Here is a 19,964-nt window from a genome sequence, read left to right as displayed (position 1 = left end):
AAGCGGGGGACTCTCGGCCTCGGCGGCTGCGGGCTGTTGTTATTGTCGTGGCGGGCTCGTGACGCCGCAGAGGCGGGGCTCCCACGAGGCCGGCCCGCCTCCGCCTCCTCCGCCTCCGCCTCCTGGCGCCGGGTGATCCCTAGGCCGCGCTGCAGGAGAGACGACAGCGCCCTCGAGCATGTGTAGAGTGTAACCTAGCTGCGTGTTTTTTATAGGTATTGCAGCCCCTTTCCTACGCAACTGTTAAAGATACAGGAGCCCTGCCCTCCTTTCCATACGGTCACCCCACCCTTTATACCACCTTATATTTAATATTTATCTGCTTTAAATGTTAAAGCTATTAAAGTATTTTAAGTTTTTTTTGTTTTTTTAGATACCTTGTTGGCTTGTTCTGTTTTTAAATGGCTGGTAGCTGTGCTGTTTGCTTTTAAAACTCAGCTAAAAACTTTTCTTTTCCCTATAGCCTTCAAATATTGAGTTTGTTCTGACTCTATACTGTTAGCTTCTCCCTACCCGGTGCCTGTTTGCATTCTCCTTCCCTCTTTATTGTTTACTACAACTTATTAGATTGTAAGCCTATGCGGCAGGGTCCTGCTATTTACTGTGTTATCTGTACAGCACCATGTACACTGATGGTGCTATATAAATAAATAAATAATAATAATAATAATTTGCCTTTTTATGGTTTGTGCTTGTATTGGTAAATGGCCCCAATGACTAATTTGGGGTATGTGGCAGTGTATACACACACCAAATTAGATTTCAGGGTGGTTTACCAACTATAAAATATAAAGGAATACAACAAGAGTGCAATCCTATGTTTATTATTAGTATTAATTTAATTTCTATACTGCCCCATAGCCGAAGCTCTGGATAGTTCACAACAATTCATATTGGGGAATGCTACTGTTGTAAGACTTTTTTTTACCTATGTCTAAATGTGTATAGGATTGAGACCTAAACAATATAAAAACAACAATAACCAGTAGATTGAAAATGGAAGTCAACAAAGTTTTTGTTTTTAAACTGCTTTAAAAGCCTGGGGGAATAAAGAGTTCTTTGTAGTGTTTGTTTGTTTGTTTTGCTTTGCACCCGAAACAAAACAATGTTGGTGAATGGTGACAGGTGAGTGTCCCAAGGAATATCCCCCATATTGCAGATGGGAAGGTTAAGGCTGACAGATTCTCACCTCTGCCATGAACTTACTGCTTCAGCAACCCCTGCCCCCCATTATCTGGCAATATGGGGATAATGATCCTGATCTACCTTACAGGGTTGCTGTACAGATAATTATTTTTTTAAAAAAAAAAAAGCTTGTGAATCGCTTTGAATGTACAGAAAAGCTATATAAATGTGAAGTATTACATTTTAGAATGTAAGCCATATGGCAGGGTGTTTTGTATTTTGTTTTATTTTGTTCTGTGCAGCACCATGAAAATTGATGGTGCTATATAAATAAATATTAATATTAATAATAATAAGTATGAAGATTCCCCCAACTGCAGTGTGGAAGGTCTTCACAAACTGAGGCTAGACATCCATCTATTGGGAGTGCTAGATCGAGCAAGGGTACATAGTCTGCAGGGCCTCATCCAACTTCGTGATTCTAATAGCAGTGCCCTTTCTTACAGAGATGCCTGAAGTTTGCATTTCTATGCATTTGTACGTAAGGGAGTAAGTCTCATTGAAACCAGTGGCATTTCAGTGATCTGCTTCCACCATGGCCTGGCTGGAAATGAGAATTGCAGTGCAACATGTCTTTAGGGCACCAGGTTCTGTCTAGTTCAGCATTCTGCCAAATGATTCTAGAGGGGATTGAGGGGAGATTGAGGAATTGAGGGGAGACATGAGAGCACTCTTCAAATACTGAAAAGGTCACACAGAGGAGGGCCAGGATCTCTTCTCGATCCTCCCAGAGTGCAGGACACGGAATAACGGGCTCAAGTGACAGGAAGCCAGATTCCAGCTGGACATCAGGAAAAGCTTCCTGACTGTTAGAGCAGTACAAGAATGGAACCAGTCACCTAGGGAGGTTGTGGGCTCTCCCACACTAGAAGCCTTCAAGAGGCAGCTGGACAACCCTCTGTCAGGGATGCTTTAGGGTGGATTCCTGCATTGAGCAGGGGGTTGGACTCGATGGCCTTGTAGGCCCCTTCCAACTCTGCTATTCTATGATTCTATGAGAGCAGGGACCCAAGACCACACCCTTCATGTGTTTCTTGTCCTTCACCAGTAACTGGTATTCTGATGTATGCTGCATCAGTTGCTGATAGCCACTGAATAAATTTGGTGAAGCCTTTTGAAAGACACCTGTGGGCCAAACTAGATTTGACATCAGAGACCCGTGATTGGATCTCCTTAGCTGTTTTCAAAGCTTAAGAGCAGCCACAGAGACTCATTGCAATCCAGGTTGCAGCTCTGAAGTTTTTCTTTCCACCTATGCACACTTCCTTCGACTGAAATCCCCCCATCCATCTGCTATTTGCCCTACTGATGCACATAGGTGCATTGATAAAACACCGCAAGAAAGCCATCTCGATGTGATTGCGTGTAAAGTTGCACTGGGATTCTTCCCGCATGATTTTTGGCTGATGCGCACATGTGCTCCTGTGCACTGGTGAAACATCACAGTTGCACACGCACATACAAATCTTGATGCAACTGTGCATGTGATCACTCAAAAGCTGCTTTTCAGTAATGTTTTATCAATGCCTGTGTATGCAAACTGTCAAGAAATACTTTTGTAAGCCGCCATGAGAGCCTTTTTTGGCTGAATGGCGGCATAAAAATACTTAAATAAATAAATAAAATAAATAATAATAATACAGAGGGGAGAAGAGATATCCATGAATGGCAGGAATTAAATGATATGGTAAATTGCATCACCAGTGCTTTGTACAAAATTTGAAAATTAAAAACAAATGATGGTAGAATTGCATTGGTTTTACTTTGAAAATCATTCCAAATACATGGAGAAATCTGGATGAGAAAAACTGCAGTAATTCATAATCAGAATGGCTTACGATGAATTTCTCTGGTCTAAATTATGTTGCCCTCGTGTGCTGCATAACCGGAACAAAACACAGTAATTTGTGTTCCGTTTTGATTGGAATGGAACAATGGAATTAATGTTGGAGGAAGGTGTTTTGTTCTGTTGCGAAATTTATAGCAACATGTAACTAACAAGTCTTTAATTATTTTGAAATTAAACTCATTATGTTGTCCTTTGTAGAGTCAAACGGAACAATCATAAAAGGAACATTGCCCTTGGGACAAATTATACCACACTTTTTTGCTTCCTGCCTGTTAGAAATGAAAGCAGAACAAATTAGAACGAGGGTTCCAAAGGAAAAAAAAAACAGCATTCAGAGATGGCCCAAAACTCAGGAATAAGGTATAATTGTATAGAGGATTTCTCGGGTTCTGTTCTATGGGAGAACTCCTCAGGTTCTATGGGTTTGCAGTCCTAGCTTTCCCTGCCTAATGAATTCTGGTTTAAATAGTTTCTAAAATTAATTCTGGAGTTGGAGTATGTACAGTTTGCTAAGTGTTTTGTGACTGGCCAAGCCCATTCAAAATTCCAAATGTGCCCCCCCTCCCCAAGCCAAAAAAGGCTAGGCACCCCGATCTAATTAGAGAAAACTTTATTTGATATTGTTTTTCTCCTCCCCCTTACATGCCTCTCAAAGTTTTTTACACATCTCCTGTGATTTTTTTCTCCCCTTCTCTTTGATATAACTTGTACCCTGACCCAAACGGCCAGTTTTTCATCCCCCTGCTGTTTACGTTCACTTCCTCCAGCCACTCCTTGGCTGATGATTTAACAAACTGTTTTTAGAGATATGTTGCCCTGTTTGCTATCCGTTTATATGGTTTTTATGTAGATTTTTTTTGTACTTTGTATAATGTATTTTAATGGTTTTTAATTTTCATGAATCGCCCACAGCGCTTCAGCTATGGGGTGGTATAGAAATATAAGAAATGAAAGCGAGAAGATTGCCCGTCCTCTGCCCTTCCTTCGAAACGTGACATTCTACGTGCCATGTGCTTCCTGTCCGTTGTTATAGGTGCATTTGCTGGCTGTTGCAAATAGAAATAGGAGCTCCATCACACCTGCTTTTTTTTCTTGATATGCATCCGTGATTTCCATCTCTGTTTCATTAGCGCGTCAAGCGCCGGGCACTTTCACGTGTGTGCATTGTTGTGCTATTTCGCCTTGTTTACCTTTTCACCTGCGCCAGCTCACGCTTCCTGGTATCGCCACCCCGCCCCGCCCCACCCCGCCCCCTCTCCTCCCCCCTCCAGTTCATTGGTTCTTGTGGTTGATGGACATTCTGATGGATGTGGGTGCCTCCCCCTCCCCCCCCCCCGCTCTGGTTTTGTTTTCTAAAGTTTAGCAGTTTAGCATTTCATCAGCTGGGCACCTCGTACAGTGGGCCAAAAAAAGAGAGAAGTTGAAATGGGTGGATGACAGAGCAATGAGTGGGGTTGGAGCAGCAAAAGTCTGTTCGACCAACTCGGTGCACTGGAGGAGAACTGACCCCGCCCTCCTCTTTTGTCAGCAAGACCATCCTTCAACACACACGCCCCCAAGAAGGGACGTTCTGCGACATAGCACGAGGACGGCAATACACGGGGACAGAACGGTGGTTTCATTCTGCATGGAGAAAAGATACCGCACTTTCCCGACCTAGAAAAACACGGAAAATGGAGGGCAAGAGGTGAAGATTGCAGGGCAAAATTGTAAACAAGGCAGGACAACAGTGCAATAAAACGCTGGTGTGATGGAGCCCTGGATCATGCTGGACAGCTGGGCCCTATTGGACACAATGGTTTGGGTGTTTGCTGGGTTTTTGTTTTAAGGAACCTCTTTGGGGCAAAAAAAATTAAAAATGGTCTCTGCCATCTCCCAGCTCTGCTAGAATCCTATTCACAAAGGATTTTAAAATCTAGCTCTGGAAATGTTCCTCCTCCATCTTCCACCTTCTAGGAAAAAGCCACAGCTCAGTGGTGGAGTACCTCCTTGTCATCCAGAAGGTCCTACGTTCAATCCCTGGCACATCTAGATAGGGCTGGCAAAGACTCCTGCCTTGAAACCCTGGAGAACCACTGCCAGTCACTGTCGATATTACTGGGCTAGGTGCACCTATGGTCTGACTCAATAGAAGGCGGCTCCTTATGCTCCTGTGCAAATGCCAGAATGAACAAAACCATCTCTTCTTTGAGGGGAGGTCTGAAGGGAAACCTGCAAAAAGATCTTTCCATTTATATCGCCGTCAGCTGAAAGCGGGATGCTGAGCAGCAAAAGGATTTCCGTCTATATCGTGGTTAGTCGCGTGATTTTCAAGGTAGCACCTGGATTGTGTGGTTTGAAAGAAATAATTTTGAAATCAATGAATGAAATCTCTTATTGGGGATAAGGCATAAGGTCACTGCAGGCTCTGTCTCGCCCTCTTCAAAACGTCTTCAGGTCTTCTGGTCCGAAGGAGAGGGGAAGAAGCTCTTCTAAAGTCTTTTGTATGTACGTCCCATCTGCCTTGGTCAAATAGATGTCCCAGTGTTTACCGAACTAGAAAAGAGTAAAAAGAATCCCGCGAGTGTCTTAAAATCACACAGAAAATCTCAAATACACAAAAAAGGGCCTCATTGGATGAGCCCTTCCACATGTCCTATTTTTTCCCTGAGTTCAAAACTGAAAAACTGAGCCAGTGTGGTGTAGTGGCTAAAGTGTCGGACTGGGAATTGGGAGATCCGGGATCTAATCCCCACTCGGCCATGGAAACCCATTGGGTGACTTTGGGCCAGTCACAGACTCTCAGACCAACCAACCCCACAGGATTGCTGTGGGGATAAAATAGGGAAGAAGATTATCTATGCCTCCTTGGAGGAAAAAAGGTGGGATATAATAAAGAGCTCCGGCTATTGGGTGGTATAGAAATGTAATAGATAGATAGATAGATAGATAGATAGATGATAGATAGATAGATAGATAGATCTCTTTCTAACCAAAGGCAACAGCAGGACGTCATCCTTAAGGAACTGATAGTGAAGAATGTAATGGTCATATCCAGTAATGCTGTATTTCATTTCCCTCTTAACATCACTGCTTACAATCTCCCCACCCGCTCTGGTTCCCAAAGTGGGCGGTAGCGCCCCCTTGGGGGTGGTGGGATTGCATAGGGGGGCGCTAAGAGGCAAAGGGGCGGCAGGGGGCGCTCGAGGTGGTCTTTTCCGAGAAGCGCCTCTCCAGAAGGTCTTAAAACCCAGGGACATTTTAATGGGAGAAGGTAGTTTGGTCCCGAGCCATATAGGGGAAGAATCCACACATATTATTATTATTATTATTATTATTATTATTATTATTATTATTTAATTAATTAATTTATATAGCACCATCAAGAGTCTTTTTAACGGTGAATTGAAATGATTCAAAAGCACCAAAACGCTAATGAAGAGACATACCCTGCTTGGTGTGCCCCGCCACGCTGGCTGCAAAACAGAGGTGTTCGCTCTCTTTTCCCTCCCTCCCTTGGCAAGCCTGCAGCGGGTGCTTTGGATTTTGAATAAATATTCAATTAACTGTTACTAGTTTGAATTTTATCGTTATTATCTTCCTTAGTGGGTCGTTGAAAACCGCTATTCTGAATAATGATTTTTATAGGGTTGGGTAGTGGGTAGCGGGCATGAGTTTGTGGAACCAAGGGGGCGGTTACCTGAAAAAGTTTGGGAACCACTGTTCTAGGGTGAGAATACTTCATGCCTCTGCTGAAGTGGATTCCAGTTCACAGAAGCTTACGCCACAGTAAACGGGTTAGTTTTTGAAAGTGCCGCAAGACGCTTTGTCATTTTGGTGCCAAATTATTAGAATCATAGAATCATAGAATAGCAGAGTTGGAAGGGGCCTACAAGGCCATCGAGTCCAACCCCTTTGCTCGTGGCCACGAGTCCTCCAAGGGCAGTTGGATTGGACAGCGTTTCAAATACACAAGTCTGGTTTAAATTCCAGAGAGCTTCGGCTATTGGGCGGGATAGAAATGCACTAAATCATAAATAAATAAAGATAAAGGACACTCAGGAGAAAGAAAAAGGGACTTGAAGTTGTCCATCAACACCTGGAGAGGAGACTGCGCAGACAAGCAAGTCACCTGGACATTGTTTTATCCACTGTGGTGAGATGTAGTCCTGTTTCAAATGTAGTCATTATTTCTAAATGTGCACCTAAACATATAAAATAGCTCAAGCAAATCTTATACAAACATGTCTCCTTTTTGTCCTCTTTGGGGAAGTGTTTCCTCTTCTTTTGGCAAAGCATGATTGCCCAACCTTCAACTAGCTGGAGAGCGTCGTCTTCCGAAACATTGATGGGTAGTATATATTGCAAAGGCGGCTATCAAGGAACACCCTGTAGGGAATGTTAGCTTAGCTGCTGAGTAACTATAGCCAACCCAGAACACATCTGGGATTAGGGCTGCAATTCTGTGCACGCTTCCTGGGACGTAAGCCCCATGAAACATAGTGGGACTTACTTCTGAGTAAACATGCATAGGCTTTGGCTGTGAAAGCTGTAAAATGGCCACAGCTTGAATCCTTCGCTTTTTGCTTTGAAATGGCAAAATAATAATGTATATGTATGAATATATCTAATCTACACACACACACACACCACTGTATGCCATCAAAATTCACCCATATGCAGGTATAAAGACTAGCATCAGAAGCATTACTTTTTACATATAGTACTTATGAAACTTAGCTACGCAGGACGTCTGCCAGCAGTTAAACAGTAATCAGTTGGGTAATACTGAAAGTCGACAGTGATGAAAGTTTTACAACCTTTGTGCCTTAGGTAGGAATGTAAGAAGACACCTGCTAAATCAGAGCAAGTTAGCTGAGTCCTGGGGGGGATCTACACTACTGCTTTTAAAACGCTTTAAAGCACTTTGAAAACGTTTTGAAACCTGTATATGCAGTGTGTCCTGGGCCCCAACAGTTGTAAAAATTGTTATAAAGCGCTTTAAAGTAGTAGTGTAGATCCCCCCGTTTCCTGCAGTGGACAACCAGATGGCTCCAGGAACCCCCCTCCCTCAAATAGGGTACGGAGGCAATAGACCTTCCTTTATTGCCCCAACCCCACCGTATGGGGTATCCAGTAGCATTTTGCCTTGGGACATAAAGGCTCCATTTAGATGCCATGGCTAATAGCAGTTGGTAGGCCTAAATGTCCTGAACGTGTCTTAACTCCTTTTAAAAATCATCAGGGGTCTGGAAACAAAGCCCTACAAGGAGATACTGAGAACTGGGCATGTTTAACCCTGAGAAGACTGAGGGGAGACATGATAGCACTCTTCAAGGACTTGGAACGTTGCCACACAGAGGAGGACCAGGATCTCTTCTCGATGCTCCCAGAGTGCAGGACACGGAATAATGGGCTCAAGTGACAGGAAGCCACATTCCGGCTGGATATCAGGAAGAACTTCCTGACTGTTAGAGCAGTACGACAATGGAACCAGTTACCTGGGGAGGTCATGTGCTCTCCCACCCTAGAGGCCTTCAAGAGGCAGCTGGGCAGCCATCTGTCAGGGATGCTTTGAGGTGGATTCCTGCATGGAGCAGGGGGTTGGACTCAATGGCCTTAGAGGCCCCTCCCAATGTATTATTATTCCATGATCTGAGCTGATGGCCAGCCTCTTGCAGCAGTGAGATCCGTGGGTTAATTATGTGCTGTGCCAAAAAGCACGCTTTCCTTTGTCCGTGCCGAATCTTCTGCCACTCAACTTCACCGAGGATGCTTCCAGATGGATGGCTCGTAGCACTGTCCATTAGAAGCCACAGTGCAGCTGTTACATCTTTGAGTGACCATGAGGACAGACCAAGAAAAAAAATTCTCCCTCTTGTTTTAGCCCAGCCTTCTCCAACCTGGTGCCCCCATATGTTGGACTACAACTCCCCTTAGCTGGGGATGATGCAAGTTGTTATCCAACACCAGGTTCAGGGAAGGCCGTCCTAGTCTCTCCACAGCCTGCGTACTGTTCACAGTCCGTCATAGCCTGCTTGTCTTTGAAGAAGTCCCAAGCTAGTTACATAGAAACCTCTCTTATTGCAGGTCAGGTTATGTGTCCATTAGGGATGTGCTCCGCTTCTAATCGGACCGGCGAATTAGAAGCGGAGCGGGGTGCTTCGCCTCCCCTTAAGGTGGAGGCGAAGAGGATTGGGGGGCCGGTGGAGCGTGGCGAAGAGGATCGAGGTGAAGGCGGATCCTTCGCCTCGATCCGGAGCTCTGCCGGAAAGGTAAGTGGGGTTTACTGGGCCAGGTAAACCCCCCCTCCTCTCCCTTACCTGCCTCCATCTGCGGTCCCTCGGTTTCTTCAATTGAGCCCGCGGTTGAACCGCGGGCTCAATTGAAGAAGCCGACGGACCGCGGACGGAGGCAGGTAAAGCCCCCCTCCCCCTTGGTCCCTTACCAGGCTCTGCCGCCATCGCCGCACGTAAACACCCCCGCCCTCCTCTCCCGGTAAACACCCCCGCCCTCCTCTCCCGGCCTTACCTGGCACCACACCCCTCCACTGCGGAGCTCCGATTCGGAGCCGGAGCTCCGCGGCGAAGAGGAGCGGAGTATGGGCGGAGCGGCGCGGAGTGGAGCGGGCCAATCCGAAATTTTCGGATCGGCCCGCGGGGCTGAGCGGGGGGTCTGTGCACACCCCTAGTGTCCATCATCTCACCCAATATTCTCTACACTGACTGGCAGCAACAGTTCGGCAGAGGTATTCGCCTATTGCTGGCTACTTCATCCCTGGCCATGAACCTGGAATCTTCTGCCGGTTCATTCCATCCCTTCAGTTAATTGTTTGTTTAAAGCAATTAAAGCAACTAAAAAATCTCCCGGAGTGGCTTACATACAACCAATAGGAACAAGACTGCCCCTGCCTGCAGACTTACAATTTAACAGACACAAAAGGAAAAAGGCGATGGGAGGGCAGAGGAAAACAAGGCAACGATTCTTTCCCAACTCCTCTCCCTCTGCGGCAGTCTGCTGGTGACAGTTGAGGGGAAAAGCCCAGTACTAGTACCCATATATGAGAAAAACAGCTCTTTATTCTAACTTACTCTATGGTTAAATAAACGCTTTAACCTCTTTCATGGGGCTCTGTGGAGCTAGGCCGAAAATCTTCAACCCTTATTGGAACCTATTATCAACTATGGCAGGTGTCAACATCAGGTCCGTTAACCAATGCCTTTCCTTTAGAACAGGGTCGGGGAGCCCGTGGCTCTCCAGGTGTTGTTGGATTCCAACTCCCATCAGCCCCAGCCAGCCAATGTAATGGGCAGGGATGATGGGAGCTGTAGTACCCAGACGGCAACACATTGGGGAAGGCTGCTGGAAGACTTCACCTGGGTGCAGAAGTCTGCATTTCTAGCCTAAAAGAAAACGAGGCCACGGATTGGGAATGAAAAGCGACGCCGTGGCTCGTTCCTTTGTGAGGACGAAGCGTGCAAGCTGTTTACCTCTCTGAGCACTTGTCGGCAAGCCCCACAGGGCACGGCGTACGATTCCCGGCTGTTGCTGTTGGAACAGAACAACAAGGCAGAGTTCAGGGGTCTTGCGTGTAATGCAGGCAGCTGCCTGGAAAAGAGGCTAATGCAATTATGAAAGATGAAAGCAAAACAAAAAAGTCACAGCAGGACAAACAGTACTTCCTGAATCACAGAGCCCCCTGGTCTTACCCTTGGGTGACTTCTGATGTTCAGCTGAAATCTTAAGCCCATTATCTCTAGCCCTGCTATTCAAAAAGCAGTAAAAAGTATGGCTTCCCCTTCATGAACCAAGCTTGCTGGCTAGATGCTAGTATGGGTTGGATCCAGATTTACGCTGGATCAACTGCGCTGTCAGAAGTGGACATCTCTGCCTGTTCCTCCCATGATGGCCTCTCCAGACCCCTGAAGATGCAACACAGAGACCGGGTTCACACAACACACGAACCCATACTCAATGGTTGAGTGCAGGTTGTTTGTTGAACCGTGGGTTAGCATGTAGTCCGAATCCAGGGCATTTTCCACAGGTGGGCTTGTTAACCATGCAACATGGGTTATTTTTCTCAAACAAGCCATCTTGAGAACTGATGGTTTGTCATCGGGCTGTTCAGGGTGGTTAACAAGCCACCCTGCGAAAAATGTCCAGACAACATGCTAAGCCATGGTTCAAAAAGGAACTTACGGTTCAACAGACAACCCACATTCAACCACTGAGCGTGGATTCGTATGTTGTGTGAACAGCCCCAGAGAATCAGGAGACCCTGCTGAATGGGCTGATCTGTGGTGTGGAGAGGGAAGACCCTCCCCCCCCCTAAATTGAGTGGAGGCAAATTCTGCAAGCAGAACCCTTCCTCTTGTGGAAGGCAGATCCTGGACCCAACCTCTTATCACCGGATCTTATACTCTGAGTTTTTACAGAGGCCAAAGAATCTATAAAAGCGGCACCTATTGTATGTAGGAAATGAAATAGCTTATACCCACCAACTAATGGCCATGGCTCGAAATTTCGTATGCCCTTCCGATACTGCCTTCTGGATAGCTGTGCGCTCAGCGCACACGCCCAGCGGGTAGCATGCGTTTTCAACGTTGCAACCTGAAGAGAGGACAGAGCAGGTTAAGATCTCGCCTGGCAAAACCTGAGCATCTGTATCTCCTGACCACTGTGGCAGCAAAGGCCTCCAACACAAGGCAGGCTGAGCTGTTGGAACGTTCAGTCGGTTAGGGAACTACAGAGTTTGCAGTCCAGATATTGTGAGGGAATGGACAATTGTTAGTTTGGCTGGGATTAAAACTTCACATAGGGGTATGGTGAGGACTGGGGAACCAAGGAAACAGTTCCAGATGTATTTTTACATCATTGTTTTTCTAAATTGTTGTTTCAACAGATCTATCCTTGAATGATATCAGTTCTGCTTTATCAGTCGTGCGCTAGCTATAGATACATTTTGTTATTCGAGTATATCCTCCAAAAATAAACAAATAAATAAATAAATAGCAGTTCTGGCTTAACACGCATGATGATAAATCAGTATCTTATCATATTAAGTACTTTTATATGTGGTTGTTTCCCACTTCCCTCCTCACTTTTGTTGAGAACTCACAAGTGAGGCAACTGCCTCTGCCTCTGCCTCTGCCTCTGCCTCAGCCCTTCCATCTGTAAGATGGGGATAAAATGGGGACTGAAAGAACTGGGCATCTTTAGCCTAGAGAAGAGAAGATTGAGGGGAGACAGGATAGTGCTCTTCAAATACTTGAAAGGTTGTCACACAGAGGAGGGCCAGGATCTCTTCTCGATCCTCCCAGAGTGCAGGACATGGAATAACGGGCTCAAGTGACAGGAAGCCAGATTCCAGCTGGACATCAGGAAAAACTTCCTGACTGTTAGAGCAGTATGACAATGGAATCAGTTACCTAGGGTGGTTGTGGGCTCTCCCACCCTAGAGGCCTTCAAGAGGCAGCTGGACAACCATCTGTCAGGGATGCTTTAGGGTGGATTCCTGCATTGAGCAGGGGGTTGGACTCGATGGCCTTGTAGGCCCCTTCCAACTCTGCTATTCTATGATTCTATGATTTATTTATTTATTTATTTATTTATTACATTTATATACTGCCCCCATAGCTAGAAATTAATTTTGAGAAAAATTAAAAGCCAGCATCAGTAGCCGTGGGCCCACATTTGCCCCACCCTACTGGATGCTGATGCAAACCCTGGTTGGGTACCCACCATTTATGGAAGGAATGGGTTGTTCTTCCCTGATTACCTGCACCTCGGTCTCTTACACCTGGAGTTAGGGAACCCAAACCCCAGGTCTGAGAAATGAAGTTCTAGCAAACACGCACCTCTGCGGCACACCTGAGAAGAGTAATTTGTCGTTGAATGGAGCTGGGGGGTGTTGGAGAGATGTGGAGGAAGAGGAGTTCCTCACTTACCTGAGTAGACCTTCCCATCGGTGGTCAGGAGAGCAGCCCCCACGGGGTACTTGCTGTAGGGGCAGTACGCAAACTCCTTGGCCTCCCTACACGCGGCCAAAAGCAGCTCGACCTGCTCAGGTCCAATCCCAGGGCTGCGAAGCCGCGAAGCACCGTGCCGCTCATGTGCCATCGTCACGCCACGGACGGGTCCGACAGAATCTCAGCAAAGGCTACACCCCCCAGGGGAGAGACACTTGTACGTAGACACTACCTCCTCTTCAGTTCGCACATGCGCCAGCACACCTGACAAGAGGGCGCTTCTGTGGCATGCGCGGGGCGTTCCTCCTTAAAAAGTGCCATAGGACATGTGCCGACAGGCGCCTGTTCAAGGCTGAGTCCAGGCCCAACCGGACTCTCTCTGGCAATGCGAGATGGCTCTCCCGGAGCGAAGAGATTGGATCTTTGATCTTGAGCCGCCTGACCCGTCTGCCCTCCCTTGGCAACTGGTCCCACAGGGAATAAATTCACAAACTTTTCACCGTTGCCAAGGCCAATGGGCGGCTTATGCCACTGTCCTCATTTGCTCCACCGCTTCCCTCTGGGGCCTCTTTGTTCTTCTTTGCGCCGAAGTTCATGACACTGCAAGAGAGTAGAATCATGGTGAGGTGCGGCAGTTGCTGGGCCGATCAGGTCTGGAACTCTGGCTTGAGCATGCTTCTTCTTCAGCTCTCCATTAATCCAGTGACTCAGCCTGTGGCTCTTTTGACAATTCAGTTGTTGCCTTGTTTCAGAGATACAGCCAACAGCGCACCGCCGAAGGCTCCCGTCTGCCCTGCGAGCCAAAAGAGAGTTTGCAGATCCATTGAGTCGGGGAACTTGTGCACAGACCTGTTATTATGAGGGTCACGTGCCAAGCTGTAGAAAACCATGGCAGCAAACCAGATGGGCGTGGAGATTGGAGCTGAAGGGAGAGTGGAAAGAATAAAGAGGGAGGGAGGGAAGGAAAGATCTCCAGCGGAATGAGCTGTTCGGACAACCGAAAACTGGATAGAATCAGGAAACAGGTGGAGGGAAGCTAGATTCAAGGATCAAGATTCAAAAGGGACTAGAAGGAATGGAACACTGGCCTGAAAGTAACAAGACAAATGTGAAGTCTTGCATTTCGGTATCAGAAACAAATCAAAGACAAGTATAAGGGGCAACCTGGCTTGGCAGCTGTGCATGTAAAAAGGACTCAGGGGTCTTAGTGGGTCGCAAGATGAATATGAGTGTGAGCTTTATCACACCAGCATTATACTGTGCAGTCACTGCGAATTGCATACAAAGAACTCAGAAGTTTAATACCATATAATCTGCTTTGATTGTGAAGTACTCCCAGGCATGCTGCCTTAATTGTGTAATAAAGCCAAAAGATTCGCTCTATTTAGCCCCTACTTTTTGAGCGTATCTTCCGAGCCGCCGCTGGGGCACAGGAGCAGGATTTTAAAGAAATGCTTACATCTGCGTAAGCTTTAAAGATAAAGACACCAAAATTGGCACAGTAATAGATATTAGGGAGAGCTTTAAGCTTACCAAATTTGAATTGAATTGGGTCATCCGTTGATTTTTTAATGATTTTTTACATTTCCCCCCTTGAACTCAATTCCTGGTATGCAAAGGATCGCTGTCGCCCGGTAGCAAAAACAACAACCGCGAAAGCTTAGCGCTATGGGGATAATCCGAGGGAAGCAGGGACGGGGGATGAAGCTTTGTGATGCAGCTGCTAAAAAAAGCGAATGCAGTCTTGGGGTGTGTTAATAGAAGCATCGCGTCCTGGGACGTAATAGCTCCGCTCTATGCTCCGCTGCATTTGGAGTAATGTATCCAGTTGCAAGTGGAGAAGGAAGTATAGAATAAAGACATAAGATACCAGATCTTGGGAATAAAGGAGGGCCTCTTTAGGTAACAATAAGGTAGATTCACCCCTCCCTGGATCTGCATCTGAAAGCGTGGGAATCAATGTCCTTATCTCAGGCCACTTGCCTGGGCTCAACATTTTAAGAAGGACATTGACAAACCAGAGCGCAGTGACCAGGATAAGGGGTCTGGAACCAACAGACTATGAGGAATGGTTGAAAGAACCGCAAATCTTTGTAAGAGAAGATTCAGGGGAGATGTGATAGCAGTCTTCAGATATCTGAAAGGCTACACAATGTGCACAGCAGCCTCTGCTCCTAAAACCCACCCATAGATTGAACATCATGCACAAAGCCTGTACCATATACAATGGGGCAAGGTCCTGAGATAAATAGAGCACTGGGCCAGGAGTGCCTTTGACGCCCTGCACCTTGGTCGGCTTTGCACGGCCAACCAAAGGGGGCAGGTGTGATGTTGGGGTCCCTGCTGGCATTGCTCCCCTACAAGGACCCGTGCTGGTGTGTACAAAGCTGGGTGGGGTGGGGTGTCACATGCAAGAATTCTTGCATGCACGAACTACATCTGAGAATTCTCACCTGCAGCTCCCCCGTGCCCTGGGACCAAGCAGAATGATAAATGCTCCTTGTGTCTCACGTCTTTTTAGATTGTAAGTCTAAAGAATCTCGGTACCATGCAACATCAGGATATGTAGATATATAATTGGCGTTGTTTGATTGATGACTAGGGGTGTGCACGGACCCCCCGCTCCACCCCGCGGGCCGATCCGAAAATTTCGGATCGGCCCGCTCCGCTCCGCGCCGCTCCACCCATACTCCGCTCCTCTTCGCCGCAGAGCTCTGGCTCCGAATCGGAGCTCCGCAGTGGAGGGGAGTGGTGCCAGGTAAGGCCAGGAGAGGAGGGCGGGAGGTTTACCGGGCCCTGCTGCCATCGCCGCCCATGCGGCGACGGCGGCAGAGCCCGGTAAGGGACCAAGGGAGAGGAGGGGCTTACCTGCCCCAGTCCGCGGTCCGTCGGCGTCTTCAATTGAGCCCGCAAGCGGCCCAGACTTCCTGGTTGAACCGCGGGCTCAATTGAAGACGCCGACGGACCGCGGACTGGGGCAGGTAAGGGAGAGGAGGGCGGGGGGGTTACCGGGCCCTGCCGCTGTCGCAGCATGGGCGACAGCGACAGCGGCAGGGCCCGGTAAACCCCACTTACCTTTCCGGCGGAGCTCCGGATCGAGGCGAAGGATCCGCCTTCACCTCGATCGTCTTTGCCACGCTCCGCCGGCCCCCCAATCCTCTTCGCCTCCGCCTTAAGGGCAGGCGAAGCCCCCCGCTCTGCTTCTAATTCGCCATTCCGATTAGAAGCGGAACACATCTCTATTGATGACCATACGCACTTCGTAAAGCAGGAAAAAGACATAAAGGCACTGAAGGAGCTGAAGGCCGTAACAATGGGTTCAAGAGACAGTTTTGTGAAACCCTCTGCTTCTGGAGTGCCATTGTGCTCCTTCTTTTATCTGCATTTTTATTTCAGGCAGCTTTCAGAGTGCGATTCAGGTTTTAAATTTGCGGCTGTTGTCTTTTAAGCTTTTATCGCTGCCTGTTGTATTGCTCTAATGCAGAGCTTTCCAAACTTTTCGTGTTGGTGACACACTTATTAGACATGCATCATTTCATGACACAGTAATTCAGTTTTACTAGCAAACCGGAGGTTAAACTAACCCCTTATAAGAGATACGGACACATACATAAATTGTAATAACGAAATGTATGGGGACACAACATATCTCATGAAAACCTTTCATTTATATTTTTAAAAATATATGATTTGCAAGATAATAACATACATTTCCAAGACTTTTCACATTGAACCAATTTTGTCGAGCTGCGATCGAGCGGCGGTTGAGATGGTGTTCTATCAAAAAACTGGACCCATGGAATTTCTCAAATGCGTCACTTCCGGGGCAGTGACGCGGAATCAGCTGTTTCAACCTGATTATGCATACTGCGCATGCCCAGTACCTGTATGATCCCTCGACCGTGGTGTGCATACACGGATACGACGGAAGGGGGATATACTAGTGCACCATACTAATCGGCACCTTTGCAGCGTAAAAATGCATGCAAGTTGGTATTGCTTATTTCACATAGACTCAGAGGTTTCTCGTTACATTCGCGCGACACACCTACACACTGCAGCTGACACACTAATGTGTTGCGACACACAGTTTGGAAAGCTCTGCTCTACTGGGTCACAATCCTGACTGTTGTTAATTGAACTAACTTTTTGCCCACTTCAAACCTCCCTCCAGTTGGCTGAGGTTATCATTGATGAGTACTCTTTGACTATGTTTTCCCAATTCGCTGCGAATCCACCTGGCAGTACTATTATCTGGCTCACATTTAACCAGTTTGTGAATAATAATAATAATAATAATAATAATAATAATAATAATAATAATAACAACATAATTTATTTATTACCCGCCTCTCCAATTGGATCGAGGCGAGGAACAACAGCAAGCATCAAATACATAAAATAACTAAAATATCATGAGGAACTCTGACAAATGCTTTGCTGCAATCAAGATAAATTACATCAAAGCATTCCAGCAATCTATTAAGCTAATAATATGAGACAGACAGAGAGAGAGAGAATGAGAATGAATGAATAAGATGAGGCTGGCTGCATTTATCCTTGGCAAATTATGCTGGCTCTTACTAATTACTGCACTGTTATCAAGATGTTTACAAAGAGACTCCTTTATAATCTGGGGTTAGAACATAAGCACAGCCACTCTGGATCCATCCAAGGGTCCACCTAGGGTCCAAGGGTCCAGTCTGGATCTGTCCAAGGGTCCACCTAGGGTCCAAGGGTCCACCTAGGGTCCAAGGGTCCAGTCTGGATCCATCCAAGGGTCCACCTAGGGTCCAAGGGTCCAGTCTGGATCCGTCCAAGGGTCCACCTAGGGTCCAAGGGTCCAGTCTGGATCCGTCCAAGGGTCCACCTAGGGTCCAAGGGTCCAGTCTGGATCCGTCCAAGGGTCCACCTAGGGTCCAAGGGTCCAGTCTGGATCTGTCCAAGGGTCCACCGAGTCCAGCATTCTGTTCACACAGTGGCCAGCTAGCTGTCTACAGGAAACCCACAAGCAGGACACAACTACAACAGCACCCTCCCACCCATGTTCCCCAGTTGCTGGGCTTACTGCCCCTAATACCAGAGGTAGCACATCGCCATCAAGAATGGCAGACATTGATATACTTCTCCTCCAGAAATTTATCCAACCCTCTTTTAAAGCCATCCAAATTGGTGGCCGTCACTACATCTTGTGGTAGTGAGTTCCGTAGTTTAACTATTGACAGACCTGAGTCCCATATTGGGTATCCTTGCACCTACGCTATTTAACTTATACATCAACAATATTGAGGAGGCCCTGTCTGACCATGAAGGATACTTGCCCAAACTTGGCGCAAGGAAAATTCCTATTTTACTTTACGCAGACGAAGCTGTTATTCTCTCCCGCTCTAGACCTGGTTTGAAACATCTTTTAATGAAATTTCCCAACTTCTGTTTGACCAATGATCTGAAAATTAATTTTGAGAAATCTAAAGTCATGGTCTTTGAAAATAGATTTTCTCAACGTTGGTGGTCCCTTGATGGGCATATCCTGGAACAGGTGAAAAATTTCTCCTACCTGGGGCTGTTATTCCATCATACCCTGTCCTGGAGTGCCCATAGATCGGCCACCCTTAACAAAGCTTCAGTCAGTTCAGCCGCAATAACACGCTTTTTCTTTTCTAAAGGAGGAATGTTTATACCGTCTGCCATCAAAGTGTTTAATGCCAAGTCTGCAGCCCAGCTTTTATATGCCTCCAACATCTGGATAGGGGGATTAACATCTGAGATAGATAGGCTACAGACAAGGTTTTTGAGGACCCTTCTTCAACTCCCAAAGTGTGTCCCTAATTCGGTACTTTTGTTGGAAACCGGGGAAAGCTCTCTCTCACTTAGGGCTTGGTGGTCTGCCTTAAAATTTTGGATGGAAGTTAGTCTTTTTGGGAGGGGCTCAGGTCTGCTTTCATGTGTGTCTCAGGACAACTATGTGAATAGTTGGTCCAAGCTTCTTGCCAGGAAGGCAGCTTCAATAGGTCTCTCCTCTTCCCTCCTCCTTAATCTGGGCTTGAATTTTGCTTTTAAAGCTGTCAAACAAAGACTGTGGGATATAGCCTTCTGCGACTTACGTGCTCGCTCTCATGTTTCTTGCTCTCCCAGTGCATTGCATGTTCATTACGTTGGGCCTCTTCAGCTGGCTGACTATCTAAAGAACCTGTCGGTGGCTAAATATCGTATTGCCTTCTCCAAGGCCAGATGCAATGTTTATTCTATTGAATTACTTCAGGGCAGATATGCTGGTGTCCCCTATCAGGAACGACGGTGCCCCTGTAGGAACATGGAAGTGGAGACGATGGAGCATATCCTTCTGTCCTGTAGCTTTTATAATCAGGCCCGCCATCTTATGATCACCCCATTGTTGAGCAAACTGTCCAGAAGTTCAGACAAATTTTATGTTGGAAGATAAGTCCTCAAGAATAACTTTGGCTGTTGCTAAATTTCTTACAGTGGCGGCCAGGATTAGAGCTCTCTATGTATTAGACATAAGTTGATAATAGCTCCAACTGTATGATTTCATGTTTGATTCTTGTTCTTTGTTTTTTTCATGGATCTGTGGATCGTAATAAAGAAGTATGTATGTATGATATACTTCTCCTCCAGAAATTTATCCAACCCTCTTTTAAAGCCATCCAAATTGGTGGCCGTCACTACATCTTGTGGTAGTGAGTTCCATAGTTTAACTATTGACAGACCTGAGTCCCATATTGGGCTGGAATTGGATTAAATCAGGCCAGAATGTGCCGTCCTCTATATGATCATGGCTGCTTGCTTTAAGATCCCCCTCTCCCCTTTTCTCCTAGCCCTACTTCATCCAGGCTTGTATGTTACCCCCCTTTCCCCCCCATTGCCCTATCAATAAAGATTGCTTTCCCTGTCTCCTGACATCCTGCCTTTCACTCACCCCTCCTCCGTCCCATCAATAAAGTTGCTAGCTTTATGGCTCGGGG

The 19,964-nt window shown here is 46.6% G+C and overlaps 1 protein-coding gene across 1 annotated transcript; it reads right to left on the bottom strand.

Annotated features, from left to right (window-relative positions):
• Positions 1-5,390: 5,390 nt before the first annotated feature.
• CDA (cytidine deaminase) lies at positions 5,391-13,793 on the bottom strand. The gene is made up of 4 exons (XM_063145254.1): positions 12,961-13,793; positions 11,512-11,623; positions 10,504-10,561; positions 5,391-5,569 (listed from the first exon to the last, which is right to left on the bottom strand). The coding sequence occupies exons 1-4, from the start codon at positions 13,130-13,132 to the stop codon at positions 5,456-5,458; spliced, it is 456 nt and encodes a 151-aa protein (XP_063001324.1). The 5' UTR covers positions 13,133-13,793; the 3' UTR covers positions 5,391-5,455.
• Between the last annotated feature and the right edge of the window lie 6,171 nt (positions 13,794-19,964).

The sequence above is a fragment of the Elgaria multicarinata genome, chromosome 20, assembly GCF_023053635.1.
Source record: "Elgaria multicarinata webbii isolate HBS135686 ecotype San Diego chromosome 20, rElgMul1.1.pri, whole genome shotgun sequence".
NCBI lineage: Eukaryota > Metazoa > Chordata > Lepidosauria > Squamata > Anguidae > Elgaria > Elgaria multicarinata.
This window is presented reverse-complemented; position numbering and strand designations above follow the sequence as displayed.

Coding starts and splice junctions, on each gene's coding strand:
- CDA (XM_063145254.1), bottom strand. CDS start 13,132: ATGGCACATGAGCGGCACGGTGCTTCGCGGCTTCGCAGCCCTGGGATT. Junction 10,562..11,511: donor CGAGCCATGGCCATTAGTTG/GTGGGTATAAGC, acceptor CTGTTCCAACAG/CAACAGCCGGGAATCGTACG. Junction 5,570..10,503: donor GCCGACAAGTGCTCAGAGAG/GTAAACAGCTTG, acceptor ACTCTTTTCTAG/TTCGGTAAACACTGGGACAT.